Source organism: Chiloscyllium punctatum, chromosome 26 (assembly GCF_047496795.1).
Source record: "Chiloscyllium punctatum isolate Juve2018m chromosome 26, sChiPun1.3, whole genome shotgun sequence".
NCBI classification, from domain to species: Eukaryota; Metazoa; Chordata; class Chondrichthyes; order Orectolobiformes; family Hemiscylliidae; genus Chiloscyllium; species Chiloscyllium punctatum.
This window is the reverse complement of record NC_092764.1, coordinates 60,640,109-60,667,428: the sequence shown is the minus strand read 5'-3', so window position 1 is coordinate 60,667,428 and position 27,320 is coordinate 60,640,109. Positions and strand designations below refer to the sequence as shown.

At 40.3% G+C, this 27,320-nt stretch overlaps 1 protein-coding gene across 1 annotated transcript in view; it reads left to right on the top strand.

Annotated features, from left to right (window-relative positions):
- Positions 1-27,320, top strand: part of fa2h (fatty acid 2-hydroxylase) — a 115,847-nt gene that overhangs the window by 66,843 nt on the left and 21,684 nt on the right. Inside the window, exon 2 of the mRNA XM_072547528.1 lies at positions 26,977-27,057. Within this exon, the coding sequence (XP_072403629.1) occupies positions 26,977-27,057 (81 nt within the window). The remainder of the gene's footprint in view (positions 1-26,976; positions 27,058-27,320) is intronic.

Sequence of the window (27,320 nt, the reverse complement as noted above, 5' to 3'; positions counted from 1 at the left end):
CTCCCCATTTTGTGGCTATCTGAATATTTCAAGGACCAAATGGATTGTCATTGAGATACCATGCCTATCTCCTCCTTCCATCAACCCAAACGTTTCCATTAAGAACTCTGATAACGATTCTAGGGCGTCAATATTGTAGTGCAATGTTAGAATGTGACCTTGAACTATTCAGATTGAGGGCAGCTAGATTGAGTCCAACCGAGATGAATAAATCCACCAATATGGAGGATTCTTGGTTATTAGCAAAGGGGCTGACAATTCAACGGTGTGTGGGATTGGAGTTGGGGGATGAAACAAATCTGTATGCAAGCACCACCAGCATCTCAATCCAAGAGGAAGAGGTACAGAGGGGTACCAATGGCAAAATGACCTTCCATCAGTAACTATCTTCTGTCACTGTCCTGCAGTGTGTCTTGGAAGCAGACCATGTCACCCCTGTAAATAGAATCATAGAGATGTACAGCACGGAAACAGACCCTTCGGTCCAACTTGTCCATGCCGGCCAGATATCCCAACCCAATCTAGTCTCACCTGTTAGTATCTGGCTCATATCCCTCCAAGCTCTTTCTATTCTTATACCCATCCAGATGCCTTTTAAATGTTGCAATTGTACCAGCCTCCACCACTTCCTCTGGCAGCTCATTCCATACATGTACCACCCTCTGCGTGAAAAAGTTGCCCCTTAGGTCTCCTTTATATCTTTCCCCTCTCACCCTAAAGCTATGCCTTCTAGTTCAGGGAAGAGACTTTATCGATTTACCTTATCCATGCCCCTCATGATTTTATAAATCTCTATAAGGTTACCCCTCAGCCCCCGATGCTCCAGGGAAAACAGCCCCAGCCTGTTCAGCCTCTCCCCTCCTTGCCTTGACTTTCTGGTCTTCCAGCTTACCATCTCCAGTTGTTGTCTTCCATTCAGTCTGTGGTTCGTTCCATTGTCAGTCAACAACCTGTATATTTGTACTTTGGCTAAACCACCACGTGTTCTGTTCATGTAAACTTGGAAAGAACACGCAGGAGAAGAAAAGGATACACTAAAGATATTTCCAAATGTTGGATCATATGATTTCAATGCACCATGCCACCAAATAAAGCCACATCTTAACTAGTGCCATGGTAAAGGATTACAGGAAACTATATTCACCGATGCTAGAGTCATGGCTCAGACTTTATCTTTCTGATAGGATGACTGATATTTCCCATCTGCAGTTAGTATCTTCCACAAGGTTAGCCCATGTGTTCTGGTTCTTATCCAAGAATATAGCCTGTAAAGACTGCATATTATAGAAATATCACTGAAGTGACAGAGCTCACAAACAGCACAAAATCATAGTGAAGAGAAGGAGGCTACTTGGCCCTGACTGTCTGAGTGTCTTAACGTTGCAGGGAGAGGGCAAGATATTGACACAATCCTCTGTATTGTTTCTGTCTTTCCCCGTCCACTCTGCCCAGACCCCTCCTGATTTTGAAAACTTTGATTTGACCTCCGCTCCAAAGAAACAAGTCTCAACTTGTTGATCTTTCCTCCGCACTAAAGTATCTCTTCTGTGGAACCATTTGTTGTGAATCTTTTCTGTACAGCACCGCAGTGCATTCACACGATTTTCTATCATGTGCATCCAAGAACTGTAAACAAGATTCCAGCTGAGGCCTAACAAGTGTTGCACAAGTTCTTCATAACCTCCCTGATCTATACTCTTTGCCTCGATTTATGGAGCCTAATATGCAGTCTATCTGTTCTGCCACCTTTTTAGTGGCTTGTCTAGATACATTCTTCTTACGCATAACCTTTTAGAATAATCCCCTTTTTATTTTGTACTGTCTTTCCACGTTTCTTGTACCAAAGTGTATGACCTCTAAGTTCTCTGGATTGAACTCCATTTGCCATTGACCCACCCACTCCTTCGATGTGCCAATGTTCTTTTAAATTTCTGTACTGTCTTCAGTTTACAATTCTCCAAGTCAGTGTCATTTTCACAAGTTTTGAATTTGTTCTCTGCTCCCAAAGATGGATGTCAGGAATTGCAAGTGCACCAATATCAGATCCTAGGGGAAACCATGGCAAATCTTCCAGGCTGAAAAATACTGTTTCTGATCATTCATCTAATTTTCTATGTATGTTGCTACTGTGTTTTGTTATTATGTTCCATGATGTATAACCTTCACAAATCTGTGTGGCATTGTACAAATCCCCTGTGAATGTCTGTGTGTACCACATCAATGGATCTCCCTACATATGAATCCTGTCCGTTCCCTCTTCAAAGAAACTCCATAAAATTAGTTGAAATCTATTTTTCTCAGAACAAATGAATTTTTCCTGATTTTTAAATCCACATTTTTCCATCGCAAATAGTTTCTAGAAGTCTCCCCACTGCTGAGGTTTAACTGACCGTTCTGTAATTAGGCCAACCCTTTACATCCTTGCTCCAAAAAAGGTAGTGATGTTTGAAGTTTTCCAACCCTCCAGAACCACCATTAAATCTAGGGAACATAAAAAGATTATTGACAATGTTTTGCAATTTCCGCACTCACGTCCTTCAACATCCCTGAATGCACTTAATCTGGTTCTGCTGCCTTATCAACTTTAAGTATTGACAGTTTGTCCAATTCCTCTTCCTGACTAATTTTAAACCCATCTAGTGACTGAGTGTCTTCCAATGTTACCCATGACCTGAGCAGCATCTGTCTCATTGGCAAAGATGGAAGCAAAGGATTTATCTGATATCTTGATCTACCCCTTAATTTGAAGTGAAAATCTCTCTTTTTTTGGGCCCTTTTGCCACTCTTTTTACTATCTATGTACTTCTGGACAACTTTGAAATGTCCTTTTTATCATCACACCTATTTGTCGTTTGGCTACGACTACCTGCCACTTTTGGCTCATGTTTATTCCTGTGATTTTGCGGAGTGTTTACCCAGGCCTGGATTGTGTCACAACTCTACTTCCAACATGCTGGGTCACCTTCTGCAGACTGTGTTCCCTTTCGGAATACAGTTTACAATATTGTCTAGTTTTTGGGAGGTTTTGACCTGAGCGTGCAGCTAAATCCCAACTTCGATGAAGCAAAAGGACAAAGTTTAAAAATCACGCAACACCAGGTTATCGTCCAACAGGTTTATTTTGAAGCACTAGGTTTCGGAGTGCCGCTGATGTACTATAACCTGGTGTTGAGATTTTTAACTCTTGTCTACCCAAATCCAATACTGGCACCTCCAAGTTGAAGCAAAATATCAAACTCCTATCACTCTGCTATTCACACACCCCCACCCCCAATTGAGGCACAACTCTGAGAGACAGGGTAGTTTTACCTCCTGTATCTGGGCCCTGGAGGAAGAGAGAACCATTGCCCATGTGCCCAGGGACGTGAGTCCATGGTCTTCTGTCTGGAACAGCAATTTCGTAATGAATTATATGTTCATTTTACAGAGGTAAGCATTCCGATAAGACAACAGACATATTGATTGGATGTCCGTTACAATCAGTGAGTGTCAATAGTAGAGATTTAAGCCATCTGCTCTTACATAATGAATACTTTTCATCTTGTTAACTGACTTTATATACTGAATGCTTCCAATATTGTTAAATGGCTCTACATTCTGAATGCTTTTCCACCTTGTTAACACCTTACCTCCAGCACCCCATTTTTAATTGTAAATACTTAGCTGATCTGAGTCATGCTCAGCTGAACCTCTTGTTGCACAAAACTTAAGAACTTAACTATTTCCCTGCCTGCATATACCCTATACACATTCTCATCCCTAGTCCTGCCTTTTCATGTGACTGCTCTTTCTGGCGTTGACACTATTTAGTAATTTTGTCTACTGCAGATGTAACAATTTCACTTTCAATTTTAAAATTATCAGGCCCATATAACCTTTGATCTGATGCATTGAGAGGAGAATGTCATTGTGGCTTTGTCAGGGTAATACATTACATTGAATGTTTTCAGATATTTCCAGAAAATGTATATTCACAATTACTGCATGTTTCTGGAACATGCTAGATGTTGTTTTATAACAGCAAGGTGAAATCTATTGAGGACAAAGTAGTGTCTGATGACAATCGAGAAGCTGCAGGAAAATGAATTAAACTACAAAATGCTTGTCAGGCAGCATCAGTGGCAAGAGAGAAAATTGGTGGTTTCAGTTGTTGCTGAGTTAGAGGTATAATTGGTTCTAAGCAATGGAGAGAAAGGAAGTGTAAAACAAAGAGCAGCGTGAAAGGAGGAGTGACTTAAAGTGACAAAAAAAATGACAAGAACCAAAAGGAGAGTCATGGGGCAAGTAAACAAGCAAAAAGGTGAGTCGCTTGAAGGCATAAAAAATCATTGCCAACAACTGCTAGAGATTTTATTTGATTTATTATTGTCATGTATACCAAGGTACAGTGAAAAGTGTTGTCTTATGTGCTTTATCAGCAGTTTGAATTACACAAGATCATCAGACACTTTTATAACAGAACAGAGTGCAGGATACAATATTACAGCTGCTGAGAAGGTGCAGAGAGAGATCAATAGTAACATTGGAGGTCCATTCAAAAGTCTGATAACAGTGGCGATAAAGCTGTTCTTGAATCTGTTCATACACCTTTACAAACATCTGCCCAAGGGTGGAATTGAGTACATCTGGGGTGGGAGGGGTCTTTGATTATGTTGGTTGCTTTTGCAAGATAGAGGGAAGTATAGATGCAGTCACTGGAAGGAAGGTTGGTTTGTGTGATGGACTGGGCTGTGTTCATGAATCTCTGTAGGTTCTTTCTGTCTTGGGAAGAGCAGTTGCCTTAGCTCACTTGAAGCATCCAGATAGGATGCTCTCTCTGGTTTATCTATAAAAATAGATGCAGTATACAAATACAAAAAATACCTGGTGCAGAAGGTAGAAGTTAATGAACCTTGTCATAAAATACTTGCTCAGGAAATGAGGTGTTGTGCCTTGAACTTCATTGGAAAGGTATAGGAAGCAGAGGTCAAAGCGAAATTTGGAAGGATGGTTAGAAATTCGCATGACTGGAACCTCTGCTATACTTGCAGACTGAGGAGCATCTCCAAGCACTTGCCAATTTGTTTTGGAGTCTCAGCCTCCTCCTCACTGACGTTTGGACCATGCCAGTGGCTTAGTGATTAATCTTGCTGGAGATTGACAACAGATCAGCCACAATGAGAGCAAGGGAAGCCCCTGTTACATTCTGGGGGAGAAATGGAAAGGACAGGTTACAAAAACCTTCTGAACCACAGGACGTGAAATCCTCACTTCTGTAAAAGCTTGGTTCAAAAGGTGACATTGTCAAACCAGATGCAGGAGAAAAGAATAGACACCTCTAAGCAGGTGAAATGATGTGTGGTTGTGACAGCTGGAAACAGAGAGTAAGTTTTGGAAGGAAAAGGATGAAATGTGTGAAAAAAAGAGGGAGGCAAAGCATTTGGAAGAATGTGTTTTGGGCTGAGGTGATTTGTAACTGACACTAATACATTTCTTTGTTTCCCCAATACACTATATATTGACTGGAATAGAGGGAGCTATTTGGCGTAAGGGATATTCCAGGTATTGCTCACCATATATAGCATTGCTAGGGCCTGTGTGATTTCCCATAGTGAAACTTTTTATGTGGAGGACGTTAGTGAAATCAAAAGATCAGTGATTCATAGAAAATTGGCTGCAAGAGGTGTTTCTGGATAGTAAGGGATGACTCAGTATTTCCCTCTCTGCAGAGATTTGTTTGTACAATTAGTTGCAACTCTATAATTGCAATAAGTGATGTCACATGGAAACCTGAATAATAAAGTATTTGCTAACTTTGGAAGTTGTTAGCTTTCCTTCTGAACCTTACCTGTACTTCCTACATTTTCCTAAGTAAATTAAGGAGCAAGGCATGTATGTGTTCAAAACAAGGTTGTCAAAATATTAAGTACAATTCAGACTTTTATATCCCCGCACACAATCTGAAGAAACTTTTTATTCTCACAGCGTGGGGTCTCCTTTTCAGACCCTATGACAATGACCGACTGTCCAGTTTAATACACTGAACCAGAGAAAAGATGTATTTGGTCCTGGAGATCTACTAGAGTTAGCAGCATATGAAACATTAAATCTTGGAAAGGTTTAAAAACATGTATTCCCTTCACCTTAGAAATTTGAGGAATAATTTAATTGGGTAATTTAAAATGGTAACGATCGAGCATGGTAGTAATGCTGTTTCCTTTAGTAGATGAATTTAGGCTAAATGAGATATTGGTTTGTGTGTATGGTAGGTCACTTCAGAGTGAAATTCTTCAGCCGTTTTGGTAGGTGCCATTGATAGCTTTACATGTGGGATCAGTAGCTCTGTGTTAATCAATAGTATCAAAAGGTCAAGGAACTGACATGGTAGTCAAGCAGGAGGCTAGAAGAACACAGCAAGCCAGGCAGCATCAGGAGGTGGAGAAGCTGATGTTTTGGGTGTAACCCTTCTTCAGGATTGGAGTGGGGGGGGGGGGGAAGCTGCAGATAAAATGGGTGGGGTGAGGGAGGGTTTTGGGTGGGGGGGGGATGGAAAGGTCGGCATAGATGAACGCAGGTGAAAGGTATGACTGGTTGGACGACGCGAGGAATGAATCCAGTTGGTAGCTGGAAGGACGGGTCGATCAAAAGAAGGGAAGGGAGGAGAGGGCGCTGGGAAGGGAGTCCTGGGTTAGAAAGGAAGATGATTTGAAATTGGAGAACTGTGTTCCAAGTGGTAGCTGGAAGTTTGCAAAATTCTGCTCCATTTATCTTTTTGTCTCTTGGAACAGACATGGACAAGCTAAGCTATAATTGAACTGCAGTCGAATTGAATGGGTGCATAGGCTCAAGGAGCTCATTGAACTGTTCTTGGTCTACAGCCTACCGTGACACATGGTTCCTTGTCTGAATGTGTTTGATAAATTATTCTTGGAGTTTGATTGAAATTCAAAGATTCTGGATATTGTAAATAGCATTTTTCTTTCAGCACCATGTTCATACTTTGCTGTTGTTTAGTTCAAATCCTGGGAATGAGTGCTTCCATACAAATGGAGCTTGCCTAAATTACCACCACACCGTGATAACACTTGTTCCATGGCAATAATGAGATTCCACAAGTGAAGGCTGGTTCAGCCAGTCCTGGTTTCTGTTTGGTGCATCCATATGCAGTTAGCTTGGATTGTTGCTTGAGCATTGGGAAGCAGCTGCCCATGTGCTTGAAGCTCTGTCGTTGGTTTATCTCCAAGCATTTAGCATGTTGTTTCTTGGCTGGCACAGTGTGAAGGGACTCTGCTGGAGATGCACTTATGTATCAAATGCCAGTAGTTCTGAACAGGCTTGGCCTGAATGGCTTACTGTGCCAGCGCTGTTAGTTCCACTGTAACCTTTCCAAATACTCCCCATCAGAAAGACCTGTTTTTTGGACTGCACATTTTAAATGGTTTCAGTGTAAGTGTGATACTGTATTTTAAAAACCTCATCAATTTGTCGTGACTTTTTTTATCCAAAATACTTAGTCAATTTAAGAGTATGTAATTCTGCCAAATGAGTGTGTGTGTGCGCGCATATATATTGATTGGGCAAACGTGTTCTTGCAGTTAGCTTAGTTCACCAATATCTTTTGAGGGAGAATCTATCTCCATTTAAACAATTGCTGAGGGATAGCACTGACACTGGTTTCCTTAAATTAGTCTAGCCCCTGACTGGCCGTTTATTCCATCTTCCCAGCACTGAAAAGACTATTTTGTCCCAAGCAGTCTTCTGTGAGCACCGAAGAGCATCCCTGTAACCCCATAGCCAATCGCCTGGCTTGCACATCTGTGGACTGTGGGAGGAACCGGAGCACCTGGAGAAAACCCGTGCAGACATGAGGAGAACGTGCAAACTCCAGACAGTCAACCAAAGCTAGAATCGAACCAGTGTCTCTGGTGCTGTTAGGCAGCATGCCGCTATAACCGTCCATTTTGTATATTATTCACTAGTTCACTTAGTTTTCTCTCTCTCTATTTAATTATTTTGATTTCTAGAATTTTTCAAATCCTGTAATATTGCCATTTTTTTTTTTCTATTTGATACTATCCATAACTTCCTTAGTTAACCATGGTCAGTTTGTCACCTTCCTTGAATCTTCCTTCCTCAGTGGAATATATGTTTTGTTATAGGTCATGAACTATTTTGTCATTGTTTTCCATTTTCGTTCAGCTAACTTTCCTGGTAAACTCCTTTCCTAGTCTGTTCCTGCCAACTCTGCCCTCATGCCTGTTACTGAGGTTGAGCATGGTTGTTTTTGACCCACGTTGCTCACACTCGCGTTGAATATTAAATTCTACCATGGAATGGTTCCTGTTCCCCAGAGGATCTTTCACTCTACGATTACTTACTTATTAAACCTGCCCCATTGCATCTTACCAGATACAAAATAGCCTGAGCCCTGGTTGGATCCACATACTGTTCTAGACATCTGTGAACTCTTGCTTATGGTTACCTTTTGTCAATGTAATCATTAGGTTGTGAAAATCAAAGTAACCCATAATTAGTGCAGTCTTTTTCATATTGCTTGATTTCCTGATTTATTCTCTGCCCTACAGAATAGCTACTGTTAGGAGCCTATGACTGGTCCTCTCCCTTCGCATCCTTGTTATATCATTCTTCCACCCATATGGATTTGTCGTCATTTAAATCCCAAGGTTTTTTTTGCTATTGTATCTCTTATTAACAAAGCTATGCATAATCCCCTTCCTCCTGCGTATCCTTCAGAAAAGTCGCATGCTCCTGAATATTTAGTTTCCAGCTTTGATCTCCTTTATAACTGCAATGGCTCTACAATTATATTGATTAACCTCCACATAGTGTGGTTTCCTTTTGTTCCAAATACTACATGCATTCAAGTAAAGAGCCACAAATTTTGCATTTTCAAACCATCCTTTTACCACCTCAACTCTGGTTCCTTGTTAAAATCCTTGTACACTGTCTTTCCTGTTATATGGAATACCGTTAACAAAATAGCTGTCCAGCAATATCACAATATCCCTTTGCTGTTTAAGCCTGATTTGGAGACGCTGGTGTTGAACTGGGGTGTACAAAGTTAAAAATCACACAACGCCAGGTTATAGTCCAACAGGTTTAATTACCATACACAATCACCTGATGAAGGAGCAGCGCTCTGAAAGCTAGTGTGCTTCCAAATAAACCTATTGGACTATAACTTAGTTTTGTGATTTTTTAACTCTGTTTAAGCCGGTGTGGCCCCACTCTAGAACTGACTGTTAATTTATTCAAACTTGACCCACAAACAGTCATGACTTCCCAGTAAATGATTGCACTTTAAAAATCTATTGGTTGCTGAACTTTGATCCAGAATAACACTCTCTATAAAGTTTATATGGCCTTGTATGATGTGACTTGAAAATGTTTATGGAAAGCAAGACACTCAATGGCACCACTCCCTTGTATGTTGCAATTGAGGCAGCACCCATTGATCTTTTATTGCTCTGTATTACAACACACTTCACCTTTTTGGATCTGAATTTATTCCAAACCCTGGCAATTTTGCTTGTCTCATTGCTTTCCTTGTGCCTGTAGTTGGCGTTGGCATTGTCAAGCCTTAAGTCTGCAATCTCTTAGAGTGTTGCTTCCTTCCTTTGCCAGATACCTTACTCTTTCCATTATTTTTGACTGCACCACACCTCTCTCTACCCCTGCTTCCCATAAATATTTGCCCCAAGTATTAAGCCATAGGCTTGCTGCCTAACCTTGTGGCTTTTGTCCCTGTACCAGTGCAAGTTACTCAAAATTCGTTTTTAACATTGGGATAGAAGAAGCCCATAGTCGTTCATGTGATTTAACCAAAAGTCATGAAGATGTGAAGCAACATACAATATAGGCAGTTCTTCTATAACACAAAGGTTGCATTCTTGTGCAACACTGCATGATAGAAAAATCACACTTTGCCAACACTAAGTGCTGTTTCTAATGTAACCATGTTACAGCCAATGCATGTTTTAAAAGCTTGCATTTTAAAAAGTGTCCCCAATTTGTCAGTGGGGTTATAGCGAATTCATGTTAACGAGACGCACGTTATAGCAGAGTGAACTGCATTTGAATAAAATTTGTAAAACGGCTTTTATTTTTCTGTTTGCTTATAACCTCTCCCTTCAGTTAAGAGAATAGTTCTACAGCTTTCATCAGTGTTTTATTAACTTAGTCACGGCTTCATCTTTGTGTAGGTGCCCCCACTTATTTCTGGTGCTCTTTTTACTTCCTGGATGGTTTGCTGAGCAATCAACCACAGTGGACAGAACAATGAACATGCTATCTCCCAATGGAATGTACCGTACTGAGCTAAATTATGTAATTTTGTGCAATTTTAACTTGGAAATTATTTCCTCTTGGACTATATGCCTGACATTGAATGGATGCTGTAAATATTTACAAGATTTACTATTGTACTGAGCAACCAAGAGTAGAACATGCTGTGTGGAGGCAAGTTGAGTTTTATTGCAGTTTCTGTAAATTTCAGATTCCACTATCTTTTTCCATATATCCAAATTTTATGGGTATTGGGGGCAAGCTCTCCACTGGTTGGAGTCATACCTGGCACATAGATGGTTGTGGTTGTTGGTTAGTCATCTCAGCTCCAGGGCATCTCGACATGAGTTCCTTAGGGTAGTGTCCTCAGCCCAATCGCCTTCAGTTGCTTCATCAGTGACCTTCCTTCCATCATAAGGCCAGATGTTCACCATTTGCAGTGACTCGTGTACTGAATGTTCCATATTTCAATGTAATAAGATCTTGGCAATATCCAAGCTTGGGCTGTCATTGTCTGGTATGTTACATGCCCAATGACCATGTACAAGAAGAGACAAACAAACTACCATCCATGGCAAATTTCTGGAACTCTCTCCCTATGGGGCATTGTGGGTCTACCTACAGCGTGTGGGCTGCAGCAGTTGAAGGTGGCAGCTCATTACCACCACCTTGGGCAACTAAGGATAGGCAATAAATGTCAATGTCCCCCATGTGAATGGAAAAACAAAGCTCAATTTCTGTCTCTTTGCCAATTCCTTATGAACTCATTACAGCATGCTCTCCCACCTGCTTTTGTATTGTCAGCAGTTGTGAATGCACTACACTGATCGTTAACTGATGGATTTGTGCAATAGATAGTAAAGAACTGAGGCTCTAGGGATGATCCTTGTGGTAATCCAATAGTTGTATCTTTCCAAACTGGAAAAACCTACTTAATCCTGACTCTGGCTTCTATGTGTAAACCAATCTTCAATCTGTGCGAATATATTACCCCCAACACCTTAGGGTCTATTTTTGTGCAAAAATATTTATTGAATCTTGCCTTCCTGATTTATAATAGTGAATAAAAAGGAATGGACAAAAGTCTGGAAATCTGAAACAAAAGCAGAAAATACTGCAGAACACCTGAGGTCACTCCACATCTGTGGAAGTGATAGTAGAGTTTGAGATTCAGGAGTTCAGATGGAGGTTTGCATCAAAACTTTAAACCTTCCTTTTTGGATTAATGCTGATTGCCAAGCTGTCTTGTGTTTAAAATTTGTGAGAAGATTTGTAGCTCGGGTGCTCGTTGTGGTTCTGTTCAACACAAATTCCTGTCTTGTGTTTATTGAGTTGTTACTTCCAAGATTTCATATTGGACCCAAGGGACACTGCTCATTTTCTTTAAACAAAACTTGATTTTTTTTTGTTCCAAAGGCTTATTTTCTTTGCAATCCTCACTAGTATTTGTTGTATGTAAGGATATTGAATGTAGGCTTTTGTTAATTGTTAAAAATGCCACGAAGTTACACAATCGCAGGCCAATTATATTGTGACTGTCAGCTAAATTGGTTTGCATATTTTAATTTATGTCCCCACTCCTTTCCTCCTTCCAACTCATCTTCAAGCAGCAGCCAGTTTTTAAACCATGGTAATTTTAACCTCAATCCAATTTCACCACCACATCCTTCTGTTCTCCTTTTAGCCTTGAAACTCCCATCCCCATAGTAACAGCCACCCTCTCACCTTTGACTTTGTAGATGGCTCCTCTCCTCCCATCACTTCAGGCAAGGTAATCTCTGATCAATGATCTCGCCACTTCCAAACCCATGTCTCTACCCCAGAGGAAAGTAATTTCTGCTCCAACCCCCAAATCACTGTACAGTGTAGCCCTTGGCCTTGACTGTAAAAATAACAATTCTGGTTTTGTTGAATCACCCTGTCTTTGTCTCCAGAAAGATACTGTTTTGTGCTGTCTCTGGCAAAGCCCACTTTTTGCTGCCTTATGTTCAAGCCTTTTGAATATTTGAACTTTACAAGGTGTGTGACTGGTTTAGCTATTCATGACCAGATATGAATGGATGTATCGAGTGTTGGGCCCTGCTTTCATCCGCTAAAACTGCTCAAAGGAAAATGTGCATTCCCGGCCTCTGGCAACTGTCTGTGTGGAGTTTGCACATTCTCCCCGTGTCTCTGTGGGTTTCCTCAGTGTGCTCCGGTTTCCTCCCACAGTCCAAAAACGTGCAGGGTTAGGTGAATTGGCCATGCTAAATTGCCCGTAGTGTTCGGTGAAGGGGTAAATGTAGGTGAATGGGGCTGTGTGGGTTGCTCTTTGGAGGGTCGGTGTGGACTTGTTGGACCGAGGGGCCTGTTTCCACACTGAGTAATCTATAGTGTCTTTTAGGACATCGCCCGAGCAGTGGAGTACGTTGGGAAATGTTACGGTGTGTATGAAATGTGGTAGCCAGTTTGCACAGTCATCTCACCCCATCAGCAATGTGATAATGGCCAGCCTGTTTTACTGAGCTTTTATTTCAAGGATAAATATTGACAGTTGATCAGGAAGAGGACTTCCTGCCCTTCCCAATGCTGTTGTGAGATCTCTCTCTATCCCCATGTGCCAAGGAAGAAATGGCAATGTTCAACATCTCTTCTCAAAAAGGGCATCTCCAGAGTGCAGTATGTACTCACATCCACTGGAGACTCAAACTAGGTTTTGTGCTTTTCCACTCATTGTTACTTATATTTCATACTTATCATTTCACACTTTTAAGCTGCTTACAATTTTTGATATATTTTACTTGCCTCCCCTCCCAGCCTAAGGGACCATTGTTGAAATTTGTTAGTATTCTGTACCAGCTCCACATTCCCTTGTTCCACAGTGTTGCTGTTGAACTGGTTCTGTTGCCCTTTAAAACATAGAACTTAAATCTATTGACATTTATAACTTCCTTTTAAATATGCTTCTGTGCCTTTTGAAATTGAACAAAATGTGTTAACAACCTAATAAGGTCAGTGGAGAAAGTGAGGACCACTGATGCTGGAGATCAGAGTGAAAAGGTGTGGTGCTGGAAAAGCACAGCCCATCAGTCAGTATCCAATGAGCAGGAAAGTCGGTGTTTTCGAGCATAAGCTCCTCTTCAGGAATGTGCAATCCTGCCTGCAATCCTAATGAAGAACTTATGGTCGAAACATTGACTCTCCTGCTCCTCGGATGTTGCCTGACCAGCTGTGCTTTTCCGGCACCACACCTTTTGACACTAAGGTCAAATATTGCAGGATGTGCATCTCTGCATTTACCTGATGAAATCTTTTGCCAACTCTCAATTATCTTTAATAAGAACAAAAATGTTGGAAATACTCAACAGTTGAGGCATTATCTGTGGAGGTAGAGTTCTCTTTTTGGGTTGAGATAATCTTTCCTCAGAACTGTCCTAAACTGAAACTTTGTCTCTAGAAGGTTGAGTAGATTCTCCATTTTGTTTTTGTTTTCTGATTTTTCGCATTTTGTTTTTGTGATTATAATTGTGTTGAAAAATTGTGCCTCTCTTTTAATGAGTGTCCTTTTCCCATCTCCAAATGTGCAAACTGCTGAGAGTTTTTTGATTCGGAGATGCCGGTGTTGGACTGGGGTGTACAAAGTTAAAAATCACACAACAACAGGTTATAGTCCAACAGGTTTAATTGGAAGCACACTAGCTTTCAGAGCGATGGTCCTTCATCAGGTGATTGTGGAGGGCTCGATTGTAACACAGGATCAAGCCCTCCACAATCACCTGATGAAGGAGCGTCGCTCCGAAAGCTAGTGTGCTTCCAATTAAACCTGTTGGACTATAACCTGGTGGTGTGTGATTTTTAACTGAGTTTTTTGGGATTGGTGAAACTATGAGCTCATCTACTGCTAAGTCAATCTAGTCAAATTGAATAGTGAACTAGGTGTGACAGAATTTTTCTCATTCCATTGTTGTCAGTTGCATAACCAGCTTTTCTAGAAAGATTGGAAATTGTTCTAAATTTTGAGCATAGTGCATCTTTCTTTAAAGATTGGACAAAGGCATGTATTGTATTACCACAGTTATCAATTACAGCCACAGCCAAATGCATTTATATAACTCCTTTTAATGTAGTTAAAATACCCCAAGGCACTTCTTTAAGCACAATTTGACACCAAACCACATGAGGTTTTGGAATGGGGAAGAAGTCTGTAAGGATTCTTTTAAAGGAAAAGAAAGGCGTGGAGGGAGTATGTTAGCTTAGCAGCTCAGCAGCTGCAGACAGTGCCCCCAGTGGTGAAGTGGAGAAGCTGACAATCTGCAATAGGAGAGAGCTTGAGTTTTGAAAGCTAACTTAGTCCAAAATGGTTCTCAATGTTCTTCCTCCAATAATACCACAGATACTTTGAAATATTTTGTAGTCCCGTGATAGAAATTTCGTCAAAGTTGCTGGTAAAAATTAAAGTTAGAACAAAGCCACCAATTCGAATTATCTCCTGAATAGCTTCTAATTTGTACCGAGCGTGAACAGTCTAACTACCGTCTACTGTTCTGCAAATTAGCTAATAAATAATGAAAGAGATTGCAAATTAATATTTAAATGTCAGGCATTGAAACTAGAATGGATTTCTTTTTGAGGCCTTGCATTGACAGGAAAATCAAAATATGATAACTATCACATATATCACACATATAACTATCACAAAATATGATAACTTCCTTGACACCAGTTGTTGTAACGTAGATTCTACCTTCATTGACTAATTAAATTGCAAATATCCAATAGGTTCAACTAGCTGTTCTGATGAATAGAGACATAATGTTGTGTAAGAAAAAATTAAGACCTTTTAAATGATTTTTAAAAAAGCATTCATTCCTTTAATTTGAAATTTGCTATTGGACAAGATCATATTAAACTTCAGTCGTTGGAATTGTCCTTTTAGATTAGATTAAAACAAATTGTCCTTTTTGTTTTTAAAAAGGAAACCAACGTGAAATAAAATCTACTTTCTTAAGAAAGAAGAATCCAACAACAACTCTGATTTTGGAGAAAATATTGAGTCAGCTTTTCTAAGGCGTGGCCATCACAGTCAGAATGCCACTCTGCTCCTACCTTTTTTTGTGTTGAAGTACAGCACTGCATTTCTGACAGGCGAGTCCAATCAGTGCTGCCACAGAAATGGGATGTATACCATAGGCCGAGCTGTGATAACTTAGCGCAAGGTACTTGCGGGAAGACAAACCAATGACACCTTTTTTTCACAACAGTAGCTGCTATATTCTTTACTTTTTAAATGACTGGCAGAACAAACAGCCAATTTGGCAGCTCCTGAGAAAGGGTAGATAAAGCGGCTGTGAGGTTACAATGCCAGGGTGCAAGTTTGGAATGATGCCATTTGTGTTTGGGGAAGAGTGGTATCTCGTCTGTTGGAAGGAGGCAGGTATCATATCTGTTAGAATGAGGTGTCAGGTCCTGAGGGGGTGACTGTAGGCTCTATTCAGTAAACCCCAGAACAGGGAGGGCCATTGGGTGTTGGAAGCATCGGGAGGAGGTGTTGTTGTACCCTTGTGTAGTAAGTTGGGATGCCATTTTTTTAAAAACTGTTGCTCAGGTTAGATTCATTAGTTGAGTTGCCCTTCCTGCACAACTATAAAATGTGAACATTTATTGTTTCAGGATTGGAGGAATTGCTCAATGGAATCTTTAATTCCCTCAGACTCTGCTAAATCAGGGATTCCGTAAAGTCCCAATCTGTGTTTCCCATCCATGTTTGCAGAAGTAATTAACTTGGCCACCAGACAGTCTGAGTCATAGACATCTTGGCTGATTTACCTGGTTTACCTGGCCTTAGAGTGACAGGCTAGTAGAAGGGCTGGAGCAGGAAAATGGGGTGGGAGAAGGGGGGGGGGGGGGGGGGGATGTGGGGTGGGGGTGGTTAGGGTTTAATTCCTCATTCCTGATTAAGGGCTCCGGCCCGAAACGCTGATTCTCCTGCTCCTCGGATGCTGCCTGACCTGTTGTGCTTTTCCAGCAGTACACTCTCGAAGGAAATAAAATAACCTGTTAGGCTAACTGTTTCACTGGAGGTGTGGTTCACTGACTAGTTATTGCACACTCATCGTAGAATTCAGACAGTGCAGTTGGAGGCCATCCAGCAAATCGAGTCTGCACTGACCCGCTGAGCATTCCTATCTTTAAAATTCTGCATTTCCCATGGCTAATCCACCTCGCCTGCACAGCCCTGAACACTACGGGCAATTTAGCATGGCCAATTCACCTAACCTGCATATCTTTGGGCTGTGTGGGAGGAGCCTGGAGCACCCAGAGGAAACCCACGCAGACACTGGGAGAATGTGCCAAGTCCATGCAGACAGTCGCCCGAGGTGGGAATCAAACCCAAGTCCCTGGTGCTGTGAGGCAGCAGTGCTAACCACAGAGCCCCACTGTGCCACCCTCTTCTGTTCTTGTGTTTTGAGTGGCTCATGCAGTTCAACTCAAGAATCTGCTCTGAACTACCCACCTTTTTGAGACACCATACACATAATTACTTGGATGTGAAGTATAGCCACCAACATTATGTCCAGTTTGTTATTGTGTTAAAGTGAAGTTGGGTTATGTCCCTACCTCAGGATAGAGAGGCCAGGGTTCAGGTCTCAGTGGTGTGTAACAACATCCTGGAACAAGTTGGTTAAGAGTATCTAAAGTGATGAGTAAGCGAAGCAACAGTGATTGGGTTTTTAAAAAAACCCAATCACGCAGCAGGTGATTAGTGGAAGGGACACAGTGCCTGGAATTGGTTCAATCGAGACATTCAAAACAGCATTGGATGGTTATCTGGATAGAAATGGAGTGTAAGGACACGAGGAGGGAAAAGGCAGGGGATTGGCATTAAGTGATAGAACTGGTGCAGACATGGGCAGAGTGACTTGCTTCTTTGCTACAACAGCTGTGTTCTTGTATTGAGATGAAAATGCTGAAGTTCAAGAGGAAATTGAACTAACCTACTGTTTTCAGCACCAAGACGGGAGATGTTGAACTCTTGAGATGTAGTGTCTGAGGAATGTTGTTGGATGTTTAAGATTCTTAACATGGAGTAACACTTTTTTATCAATTTGTTAACAATTTAATTCATTAATATCAAGAAATTCTCAATAGTAAGCACCTAGAATGAGATGTTGCCTTGTTTCAGATCTAGAATTACTAAGTGCTGTATATGATAGAAAGTTGATCTGACTTTTATAAACTGGACTCATTTCAACCCCCAAGTTCAATGATCAAGGTTTCTTGTCGCAGGAATAATCTGATAGGAATAATCTGGAATTGTAATGTAGTGCCATATTATAATATAATATTTAAAAATTATTTGTTCATGAGGTGTGCGCATTAATGGCTAGGCAGCATCTATTGCCCAGAGGGCAACTGAAAGTCAACCACATTGCTTTGGGTCTGGAGTCCCATGTAGACCAGACCAGGATGGCAGGTCCCTAAAGGGCATGAGTGAACCTGATGGGTTTTTCCGAACAATCGACAGTGAATTCATGGTGATCACTTGACTCTTCATTCCACATTTTTAAAACTGAACTCCAATTCCTCTACCTGCCAACGTGGGATTTGAATTCAGGTCCCCAGGCCATGACCTGGGTGTCTGGATTAACAGTCCAGTGATAATACCACTCTGCTATTGCCTCCCTTCAATGACTAGTCCAGCCACTGTAGGCTGAATGTGGGACTTAAGTTGGACTAGAGAATTGTGTGCACCTGTGACCACTGCTTTGCAGAACTTTCAACAAGAGTAAGGGACATAGAAGATGTAAGAAATGAAAGTGAGCCTTCTGTAATATTAGAACTTTTGAGGCAGTTGGTTATTTCACAGAGCTGCTGGGTTGTCATGCAGATGTTACATTATAATGCTGTGTAACATCAGTGTGACTTCTGTGATGCTCTGTTGTTCTCTCCTGCTTTGTTTCTTTTTGTGTAGTCCAGTCTGTTGGGGTGAGTGTCATTTCCAGGTTTTCTCCGTGGCACTTTGTACACCAGGTCTATCTCTGTCTGTTGATGGACCTTTTTGGTTGAAAACCAGGCTTCCATATTCTAGGACAGGCCAGCCAGAGACATGCATGAATGTTCATGGAAGCCAAAAAGGCCATCAACAGACAGACAGACCTGGTGCACAAACTGCTGCAGAGAAGACCTGGAAGTGACACTCACCTTTACAGGCCGGACCCCACACAAAACCAAACAGGACAGAACATCGGTGCATCACAGAAGTCGGTCTGATGTTACCCAGTTTTGTAATGAAACGTCAGCTGACCAACTACCTCATCCAAAACCTGACCTACAAATCTTTGTGAAAAGGTTTGCAAGTTATTGTTACTGAACAGAAATTCCACAGATTAAGAATTGCACTGTACCATTGATCATTTCTTAAACCAGAACCCGAGCACAAACACACATTGTCTCGGAGCCTATTTGTCATTTGAGTCTATTCCATTCAATAAGATCGTGGCTGATCTGAGTGAGGCTTCAAATTCATGCTGTTGTCCACCCCTCTCCCATATTCAATTTTTTTAAAGCATACCTACCTTATTAAAAATTAAACTCTATGAACTATTCTCCACTGCTGCTTGGAAAGGAGAATTCTACTGACCAGCAACACTCAGGTCAGGGAACAGAGGAAACGATCCTAACCTTGCTCTTAAATGAGACACATTACTAATTTTTAGCTCCTAGTTCTAGAGTCTCCCACAAAGAATCCACTCTATTCTCAGTGCCCACCCTGTCAAATGCCCTCAGGATCTTTATTTGCTTCCATAAGATCCATAAGCTGCCCTGTTCTAAACTCCAATGGATATCGGTCCAACCTGCTCAGTCTTTACTGATAAATTATCACATTCATCCCAGGATTCAACAGAGTGAATCTCTATGGGCTGCTTCCAATCAGTTATATCTTTTTTGTTTTGAGACTACAAAAAAGGTACAGAGCACTGCAGGTCTGATCTCACGGAGGTGTGTTTCTTGTACCCATCTTGCAATATTCTCTTTGTCTTCCTAATCCCTTCACATACCTGCACTATCCTCTCGTGATCCATGTAACCAGGACATCCAGATCCCCCTCTATTACAGATTTCTGCAGTGTCTATTCTTTTAAATGATACATTGGTTTCCTATTCTTTTAAATGATACATTGGTTTCCTATTTTTCAGGCTGAAGTGAGTATGTTTCCATTTTTCCCATATCGTACTCCACCTACATAATTTTTGTAACTCACCTAACGCACCTTTTGGTTTTTTTTTGTAGACTTTCTTTTCCCATTGACTCATTGCTTTCCTTCACATGCTTGTGTCATCAGCAAACCTGGCTACATGAGGGTCAGTCTGGTCACTTGTAGACCATAAATAATTGAAGCTCCAGAATCTTTTCCCTGAGTCCTGCACTAATTTTGGACCAACCCAAAATGGTCAAACTTGCACAGACATGTATTTGCTTTGTATGCAGGGCTGGTATGATTTGATGTATAAAATGAGTATGTACATAAGAAGAGAATGGTCTTGCTGAGCAACCGAAAGAATTGAAATCTTCACACTGCACCTATTTTATAAAGAATGCTCAGTATTGCAATCTTACATTCAGAAGGTATGGAAATTCAATCCAATCATTGCTGTTCAATGGAAGATAATATTAAATCTGAAAATTGGGAGTTGTTTAAAATTGAAGAGACTTGTGTTGGATCGTACAGTATATCTGTGTCGCTCAAGAAGAATTTAAGCCATATCGGTGTAAAAGACCCTCATTTGATGTAAAATAAGCCAATTTGTCTTTGACTGTAATGGATAACTGTCCTCACTGTTCCACCACCTCAACTTTATCTCCAGCATTTACCCTACAGAAACTATATGATCAAGGTGTGGAGCTGGCACTGCTTTTTAATTCAAACTCTCACAGCGACTGTATTCCAATTAAATATCTGGATGTGAAATCGCTGGGGTTTTTTTGTGCTGTCATATAAAGTTAAACAGCATGATAAGGATGGGCCAAGTGCAGGAAAATGTAGCATCCTAGCTTATTTGGATTCACAATCTGTTTTTTTTTGGAAACCATTCATCAACAGCAAAGTGCTATGCCTTTTGCATGCCAGTTTATATCTGTTTTATTGATATATTGATAGCACTGTACATTAACAAAGCAGCTCTGGTAACTATAGCCTGTGTTAGTTACCAGCTTCCTGGCCCTTACAACTCGGGTGAGCTGCTTAATAGTCAATTAAAGTCAAAACTCTTAGGCCAATCATCTGGTCATCTATCTTTGTGTGAGAGATTATGGATGCTGACTTATTTCCCCAAGATACTATTGGCTCATTTTTATTTTTAAGTTGGATTTTGTTATCCTATGTCGCAAATATTCCTCTTGTGAACAATTTGTGTACAGCACTTGATGTCCCTGAGAGACATTCCTCTTTATGCTTGCAGGCTCCTACTAGCAATAGCTAGTGGATACGACTTCTCAATGTGACCAACTCAAAAATGTCTTGAGTTCCATTATGTCACCTGTAAAACACTTCATATCAAAGAAAACTTCCCTCAATCTCAAACATCAAAGATATTTGAAGTTATTTATGTCCCAGTCAAGTGTTCCATTTCTAATGTGGATGTTCTCATTTCCTTTGCTGTCAACAATTTTTTGTTTTTTTTTATGAAGAATGCTTGAAAGTTCTGTTTTGAATGCAATTTCAACTAAATTTGGCCTTCCAAGAACTATAGATTTTGATAATGGTCAGCATTATAATTGGCAATGTATTGAATGAATAAAACTTTCTCATTAAGGTTTCATAATGACTATTGAAGATGCAAGCCATGATCTGTTCTTGGAAGTCCTGATATTCTAGGACCAATATCACAGTTTGTATATCAGAATATTATCACTTGAAATCAAGGATTTCCAACCAGTTATTTTTATTGCGGCATTGTAATTACTACAATGAAAGGTCAGTAAGTGTATTCATTTTATGCCCATTAATGATTTCTTAAAAGATTGCTACTTCAATGATATTAATCTTAATTTTCCTTTCGATCAACCTTTTTACTAAAAGGGAAATTAATTAATTTGAAGTATTCATTGTCTATCCCTTAAAGGTGAGCAGCTTTCTTGAATAACTGCAATCTATTTGAAGTTGTGCGCTCAATCCTTTTTGGTAAGATATTGCAAAATTTTTATCCAGCAACCATGAGAGAATAGCATGTGACCAGCAGAGGATGTTAAGCTTGATGATGTTCCAGTGCATGTTATGCTGTTGTTTTTGGTTTGGATACTCAGTCTTGAGTTGTCATGCATCTCCTGGAGCCATGGTTGGCCAGTGATGGAAGGAATGAATTTTTAAGTTATTAGCTATGTTATCAACCATTAAGCAAACTGCTTTGTTCTGGACTGTCACCTACTTGAATGTTCATTGGAGCTGCACCCATCCATTCAATTGGCAAGTATTTCATCACACTGTAGACTCCAACTTTTGTAGATGGTGGGTAGCCATGTAAGAGTTGAAAGATAAAGTTTGCTGTTGCGGAGAGCCAAGTTCTGACCACCAGACACTGTTATTTTTTAAACTGTCTCTTGCTGTCAATCTGTAGGCCTGATCAAATGAATTACTATCCAATCACATTCCATATAATTGACCTCATTTGGATCTGCTGAGCTTAATTGCTGTCCAAAAATTGGACCAGGATTGCAATATTTGCGCTCTGCTCTATTTTAATTCTAATTACTTTTTTCCATGATATGACTTTGAGTTTTTAAACATGTTACTGACTCATAAGCCTAAATCTAATTGATAACTTTCAAATAATTAAAATTGATTGCAATTGTTTTCACCCACAACTGTGCCAAGCCACTGTTTTACCACTGGCAGCATATTCTAGGGTTTCTATACCGTTTCTCAACAATGTAGTCCATGCAGGAACATTAACAACAACTCCACGTAATATTGGCTACCCTGGGCTTCCAAGCAGTGGTGCAGGAAGTATCCAAAAATGACACACCCTCTATCGGATAGAGGAAAGAAGCATGAATGGAAAATCAGTAGGAAGATTGTTTGTCTGCATTGAAGGCTGATTTCATTAAGTTTAGTTCAAAATAACTTCAAGATAATGAACATGTAAAGGCCAATGATTGGAAGTTCATATTTATTTCTGTATGAGAAAATATAACGTGTTCATTTTATTATCATCATCTTCTGATATCCTAGGTTTTTGTGTTGCTAATTTTAATTATTAGGTTAATGAATGTGAACTAGTGAATATGAGCTTGCGTATGTTTTTAATGTGGTGCTTAGTGACAGTCCAGATCATATTAAGTGTCACAAAGGAACATGATTTGTAGCAACAGGTCGAGTTACCAAAACATAACTTCATATTTTGTTTTAGAACTGACCAGATGATAAGCTCTTGCATTTGCTTTTATTTCTCAATGTTAATCTGTTGCCAGGACGACTAGTTGGAGTCCTGTACTAAAACTTTAGCAAGTGCAGCTGACTGATCCAGAGTTACACTGAGGAGATTGGGAACTATGGATGTGAATTCGTTTGCTGTCACTCTGTCAGCCATTCTCAGTTATTTCAATTCTATGTACAATAAAATTCAATCTGTTCTTGGATGTAGCCAATACAAAACCAATATCAACCTGGTCAGTCAAACATTCCACCTCCCTCCATATTGAAAGAGAGATTTGTTGAGCACTGCTCATTCCTTATTGGTCATCTCTCCTAATATGTCTGCCATTGTGCAGATCCAACCTCGATCAGCTGTGGCAGCTCAATCTTCCAGAAGCTACAGCAGTAAGTGTATGACAACAAAGACCTCCAAACTAACCAAAGTTTTCTTTCAGGACCTGTTGCCATCATTACACTACTGTAGTCACAATTTGGAGATGCTGGTGTTAGACTGGTTATACAAAGTTTAAAAACCCACACGACACCAGGTTATACTTCAACTAATTTAATTGGAAGCACTAGCTTTCGGAGCACTGCTCCTTCATCAGGTGGTTGTCAACCTCAAAGCTGGTGCTTCCAAATAAACCTGTTGGACTATAACCTGGTGTTTTGTGATTTTTAACTTCATACTACTGTACTCCGTGAGATCTGAACTGTGAATCAGCAACATGAGTGTTAGAGGTTCCAGCAGCAATATCTCTGCTTCAACCATGTTGAATAGGAGGGCTGTTGAACGAATTGCAAGTGTATCTGTACATGATAGGAACAAAATTAATCAATTGGCTCAATCGTGGTTGATCAATAACTTGACTCTGTCCATTTGTCTTGGTCCTGTAGCCCTAACATTTTTCCTTAATAAAATATTAATTAATGCATTGCCCAATAGACACAGTTTTTCTCAAGTGTCATAACAACAGGTATTGGAACTGTCTGCTTGTACAAGTGGTAAATGATGCTTTATTGCATTAGAGGGGAAAAGGTTAGTGTTGAATTTTGTTTGAAGTGTAAATGCAACAGTGAAAGGTTGTTCTTTCCATTCTGATTTGAGGGGCATATGGGATGTCAGTTTACCATCTATTCTTGTTGTTCTTCCCAAAAAGGTAAATTTCCGTCTATTTCTCAATTGGGGAACATTGTTCATTTTGACTTCTCCTATTTATTATCAAAATGTGTAATTTCCAGGGCGTGGAACCAGTTCAGTCCTTGGAACTGTGTGCTTAATCTATAAATTTGGCTCCAGTTAAAAGATAACATTGCCTTGCTAGGAAAATCATTCACTGGTCCTCTTTTATGTGAAATCGCAAGAATGTTGCTCGCTCTCGTCCCATGTGTCTGATAGAACTGTTTCATTTTGTATAAGAGTGCTCTTTCCTATGTTGTGAACTATCCATGCAGTGCTTGCCTTTTCAGTGGCGCAATCATTTGCTTTCTTAGTTCAAGTTTTTGGAATTTGCTGGTGAAGTATAGGATTGGCATACCCTGTGATTCCCCTCTTGCTGTTGACAAAAATACATCAGGTTGATTTTAGTTGTTCTGCGATGGTCCTTCTGACTGCTCATTGGGAGACCTGTACAATCTTGGCCTGTTGCTGTGCTCAGATTCTCTTTTGAGTCTTCACAATTGCATTGCAAATTGGTAGTCAAAACATGTGGCACTGGAAAAGCACAGCAGGTCAGGCATCATCAGAGGAGCAGGAGAGTCGGAGTGTCGAGCATAAGCCCTTCAGGAATGTTCCAACTTGGTACCTGAATAAACTGAGATTTGTACCAAGAAGCCTGCAGCATCACCTATGTTCTAGTTTGTAGCGAATAAACTCTATTCCTTTACTTGTGATAGAATATAACGCATATGTCTGCCAACACCCCATCCCTAACTAAATGATGGGATCATTCTAAACAGATTAGGCAAAGTCACCAGACTCCCATTGTGCTGCGTACTGATGAGTGAGAGATGACTGGTGAGGGTCACCATGCGTAAGGCAAGGGGACAAGTTGAGAAGGTGAATCCTTCTGAGAAAGTGTATAAGCATGTAGGGAAAGAATTAAGTTTCTGAATTTGTGAAACAAGAGGTTCAGCTGAGATTGACTCGATCAGATAAGACCTCGCAGTTAACACTGGTGTGCTGAAAGTAAGGGTAATGGATTAACAAGATGGAAAAGCATTCATTATGTAGAGTCATTTTGCAGCATTGGAAGCATTCAGTATGTAAGATCAGTTTAACAAGATGAAAAGTATTAATTATGTGAAACTAGTTAAAGTGAGGAACATTCATTGTGTAACAGCAGATGGCTTAATCTTTACTATTGACACTTGCTGATTGTAATGGTCACCCAACGATAGGTATTTTGCCTTATCTGGATGTTCCTCCCTGTACAATGACTGTATAATTCATTAAGAAACTGCTGTTCCAGAGAAGACTCAGAACTCCTACCTCTGAGCACATGGGCGATTGTTCTCTCTCCCTCCAGGGCCCAGAATAAAAATGAAGGAGGTAAAACTACACTCACTCTGAATGTTTTGTTTTGCTTTGACTGAGGGAGGGAAACAGGACAACACTTCATGGTAACATCACTCGCTGCAGGAGCTGAACATAGGCTTCCGGCATCGTCTGCTGAAAGTTAGCAGTTTTCTGAAGTTTCTGTTTGCTGATTTCAATGTTGTCATTGTAAAGCATTTATGCCCTCTCATTCAACACTGGTCTGATCAGTTGCTCCAATTTTCATAACTGTAAGACAATATAGCATCTTGCTGAAACTGTTAAATTTCAGAATTCTTAGTCTGTAGTTGTCTTTTAAAGGAAGATGTTGGTGAGTTGACTGTCCTTTTACTGATTTCCACTAAAACTATTCTTAATCTCCATTTGTGAAGTTGAGTTATTGTATAACATTTTTTAAAACCCTGCTTACTGTTTCTGATTTTGGTATTCTGAGACTTGCAGTTTTGCCTTGCAGAATCCCAAACTGATTTTTGGTAGTCAGTCTGCCTTGGAGTGGGATGTAGTGATATTTGAAGTTGAGAATGTCAACATGATTTTGTTGGAGGAGTTGTGGGCACTCGATCGCAACTACTGTACAACAAGAACTTGATTCAATCTTTTTATTTCTGCCCCCCTCCTGGAACGTGACAGGTTCTAGTGGAACAAGAAGACATTGTCTTGGGTGGGAGGAAATTTCAAGCCAAAATTACAGCATTTGCCCAACTTAATGAGGCTGCTCCCTGGTGAAGGATTCCAGTTGAATATGGAATCTGTCCTTTGAGTTCACTGGAAACAATCAAAAGGAGTCACTAAAGGAATATACTCATTAGCCTCCATTTTCATTTAGTTTTATGCATTCAAAATGCATAAAATGAACAGTTTTATAAGCTGATTCAACTTAAATATACTCCTTCTTCTGACCAAAGGAACAATCTCATCATACCATGCGTACTGTATTACTTTGTTCAGGCTTCGTTTAATAGCATCAAGTTGCAGAGTGCTGCTGTCATGCCATCAATCTGGATTCTGCCTGTCTTTGAAATCTGTGATGCAGGACTTTGGCTGCCCCCAGGAGAGAGAGAGAGACACCAAGATGAACATCAACCCCATTAAAGACTCATTTTTGCCTGGTAGAAACCTGCTCTTCCAGTGCAAAGAGCTGTGCTGGCTGGTATAGTTTGGTACATTGTAAGGTTGACCAGATGCTGAGAGTTAGGGAAAGCTGCCATAAAAGCTCAGTGGAGATAAATCCCAGACTAAAAGCATTCTCCATGCCACAGAGGGGTTGGAAACTGAAATGGTCAAACACTAGACCTTGCATGTCTGACGTGAAATTGATATTATAAATACAACTTGTAGCTGCATTTGGGTCCTGCAGAATGTTCCAGACAAAAAGAAATTGACCTATTCTCTATTTTACACATTTTACGTTAAGTAGTTAAGGTGCGTTATGTAATAAATAAAGTATATATTTTAGGAAAAATGTGTTACCTTAGTTCATCAAGATACAATTTGAATGCTGTTCATGCAAGTATTTGTTAATTTGGGTCAAATTAGCTTGATGTGCTATTAGTTCTTTTGGACTAACCAGTTTCCTTTTACCTTACTTTTCTCTCCTCTTTTTTACCCTGCCCCCAGTAAAAGTACAAAATGGGAGGGAAGCAGAGTTTTATTCATATACAGTGGGTGATCCTCTCCTGGTTAGTCTGTTATCTGCTTTCATGCTGGATTATGACTGACGGTCCTTTTTATTTTAATTCCACAGGCTGTTCGGGAAAGAAACACAGCCAGTCAAGGATCCAATTCGGTTATGGATGCCAGATGCAAGTCAGTGGATCCAGATAATGTAAGGGCTTGTTAAAACTGGAGTCATACAATTCTCAGTGCTCATAGAAACAGGAAAGTAACAGCTCCTAGATTGATTGACTGTGAATAACTTCACTGCTCTCTGTGGTGATTTTTCTTTTTAGTTCTATGTTTAGCAGGGGAGAAAGGAATGGTGGCGTGTCAAATCTTCAGAAATTTATTCTACCAAAGAATTTTGCATCGAACAGGCCTGATAATTTTGTATGTTTACTACGCATTCATTTTTGAATGATAAGGGCAAAT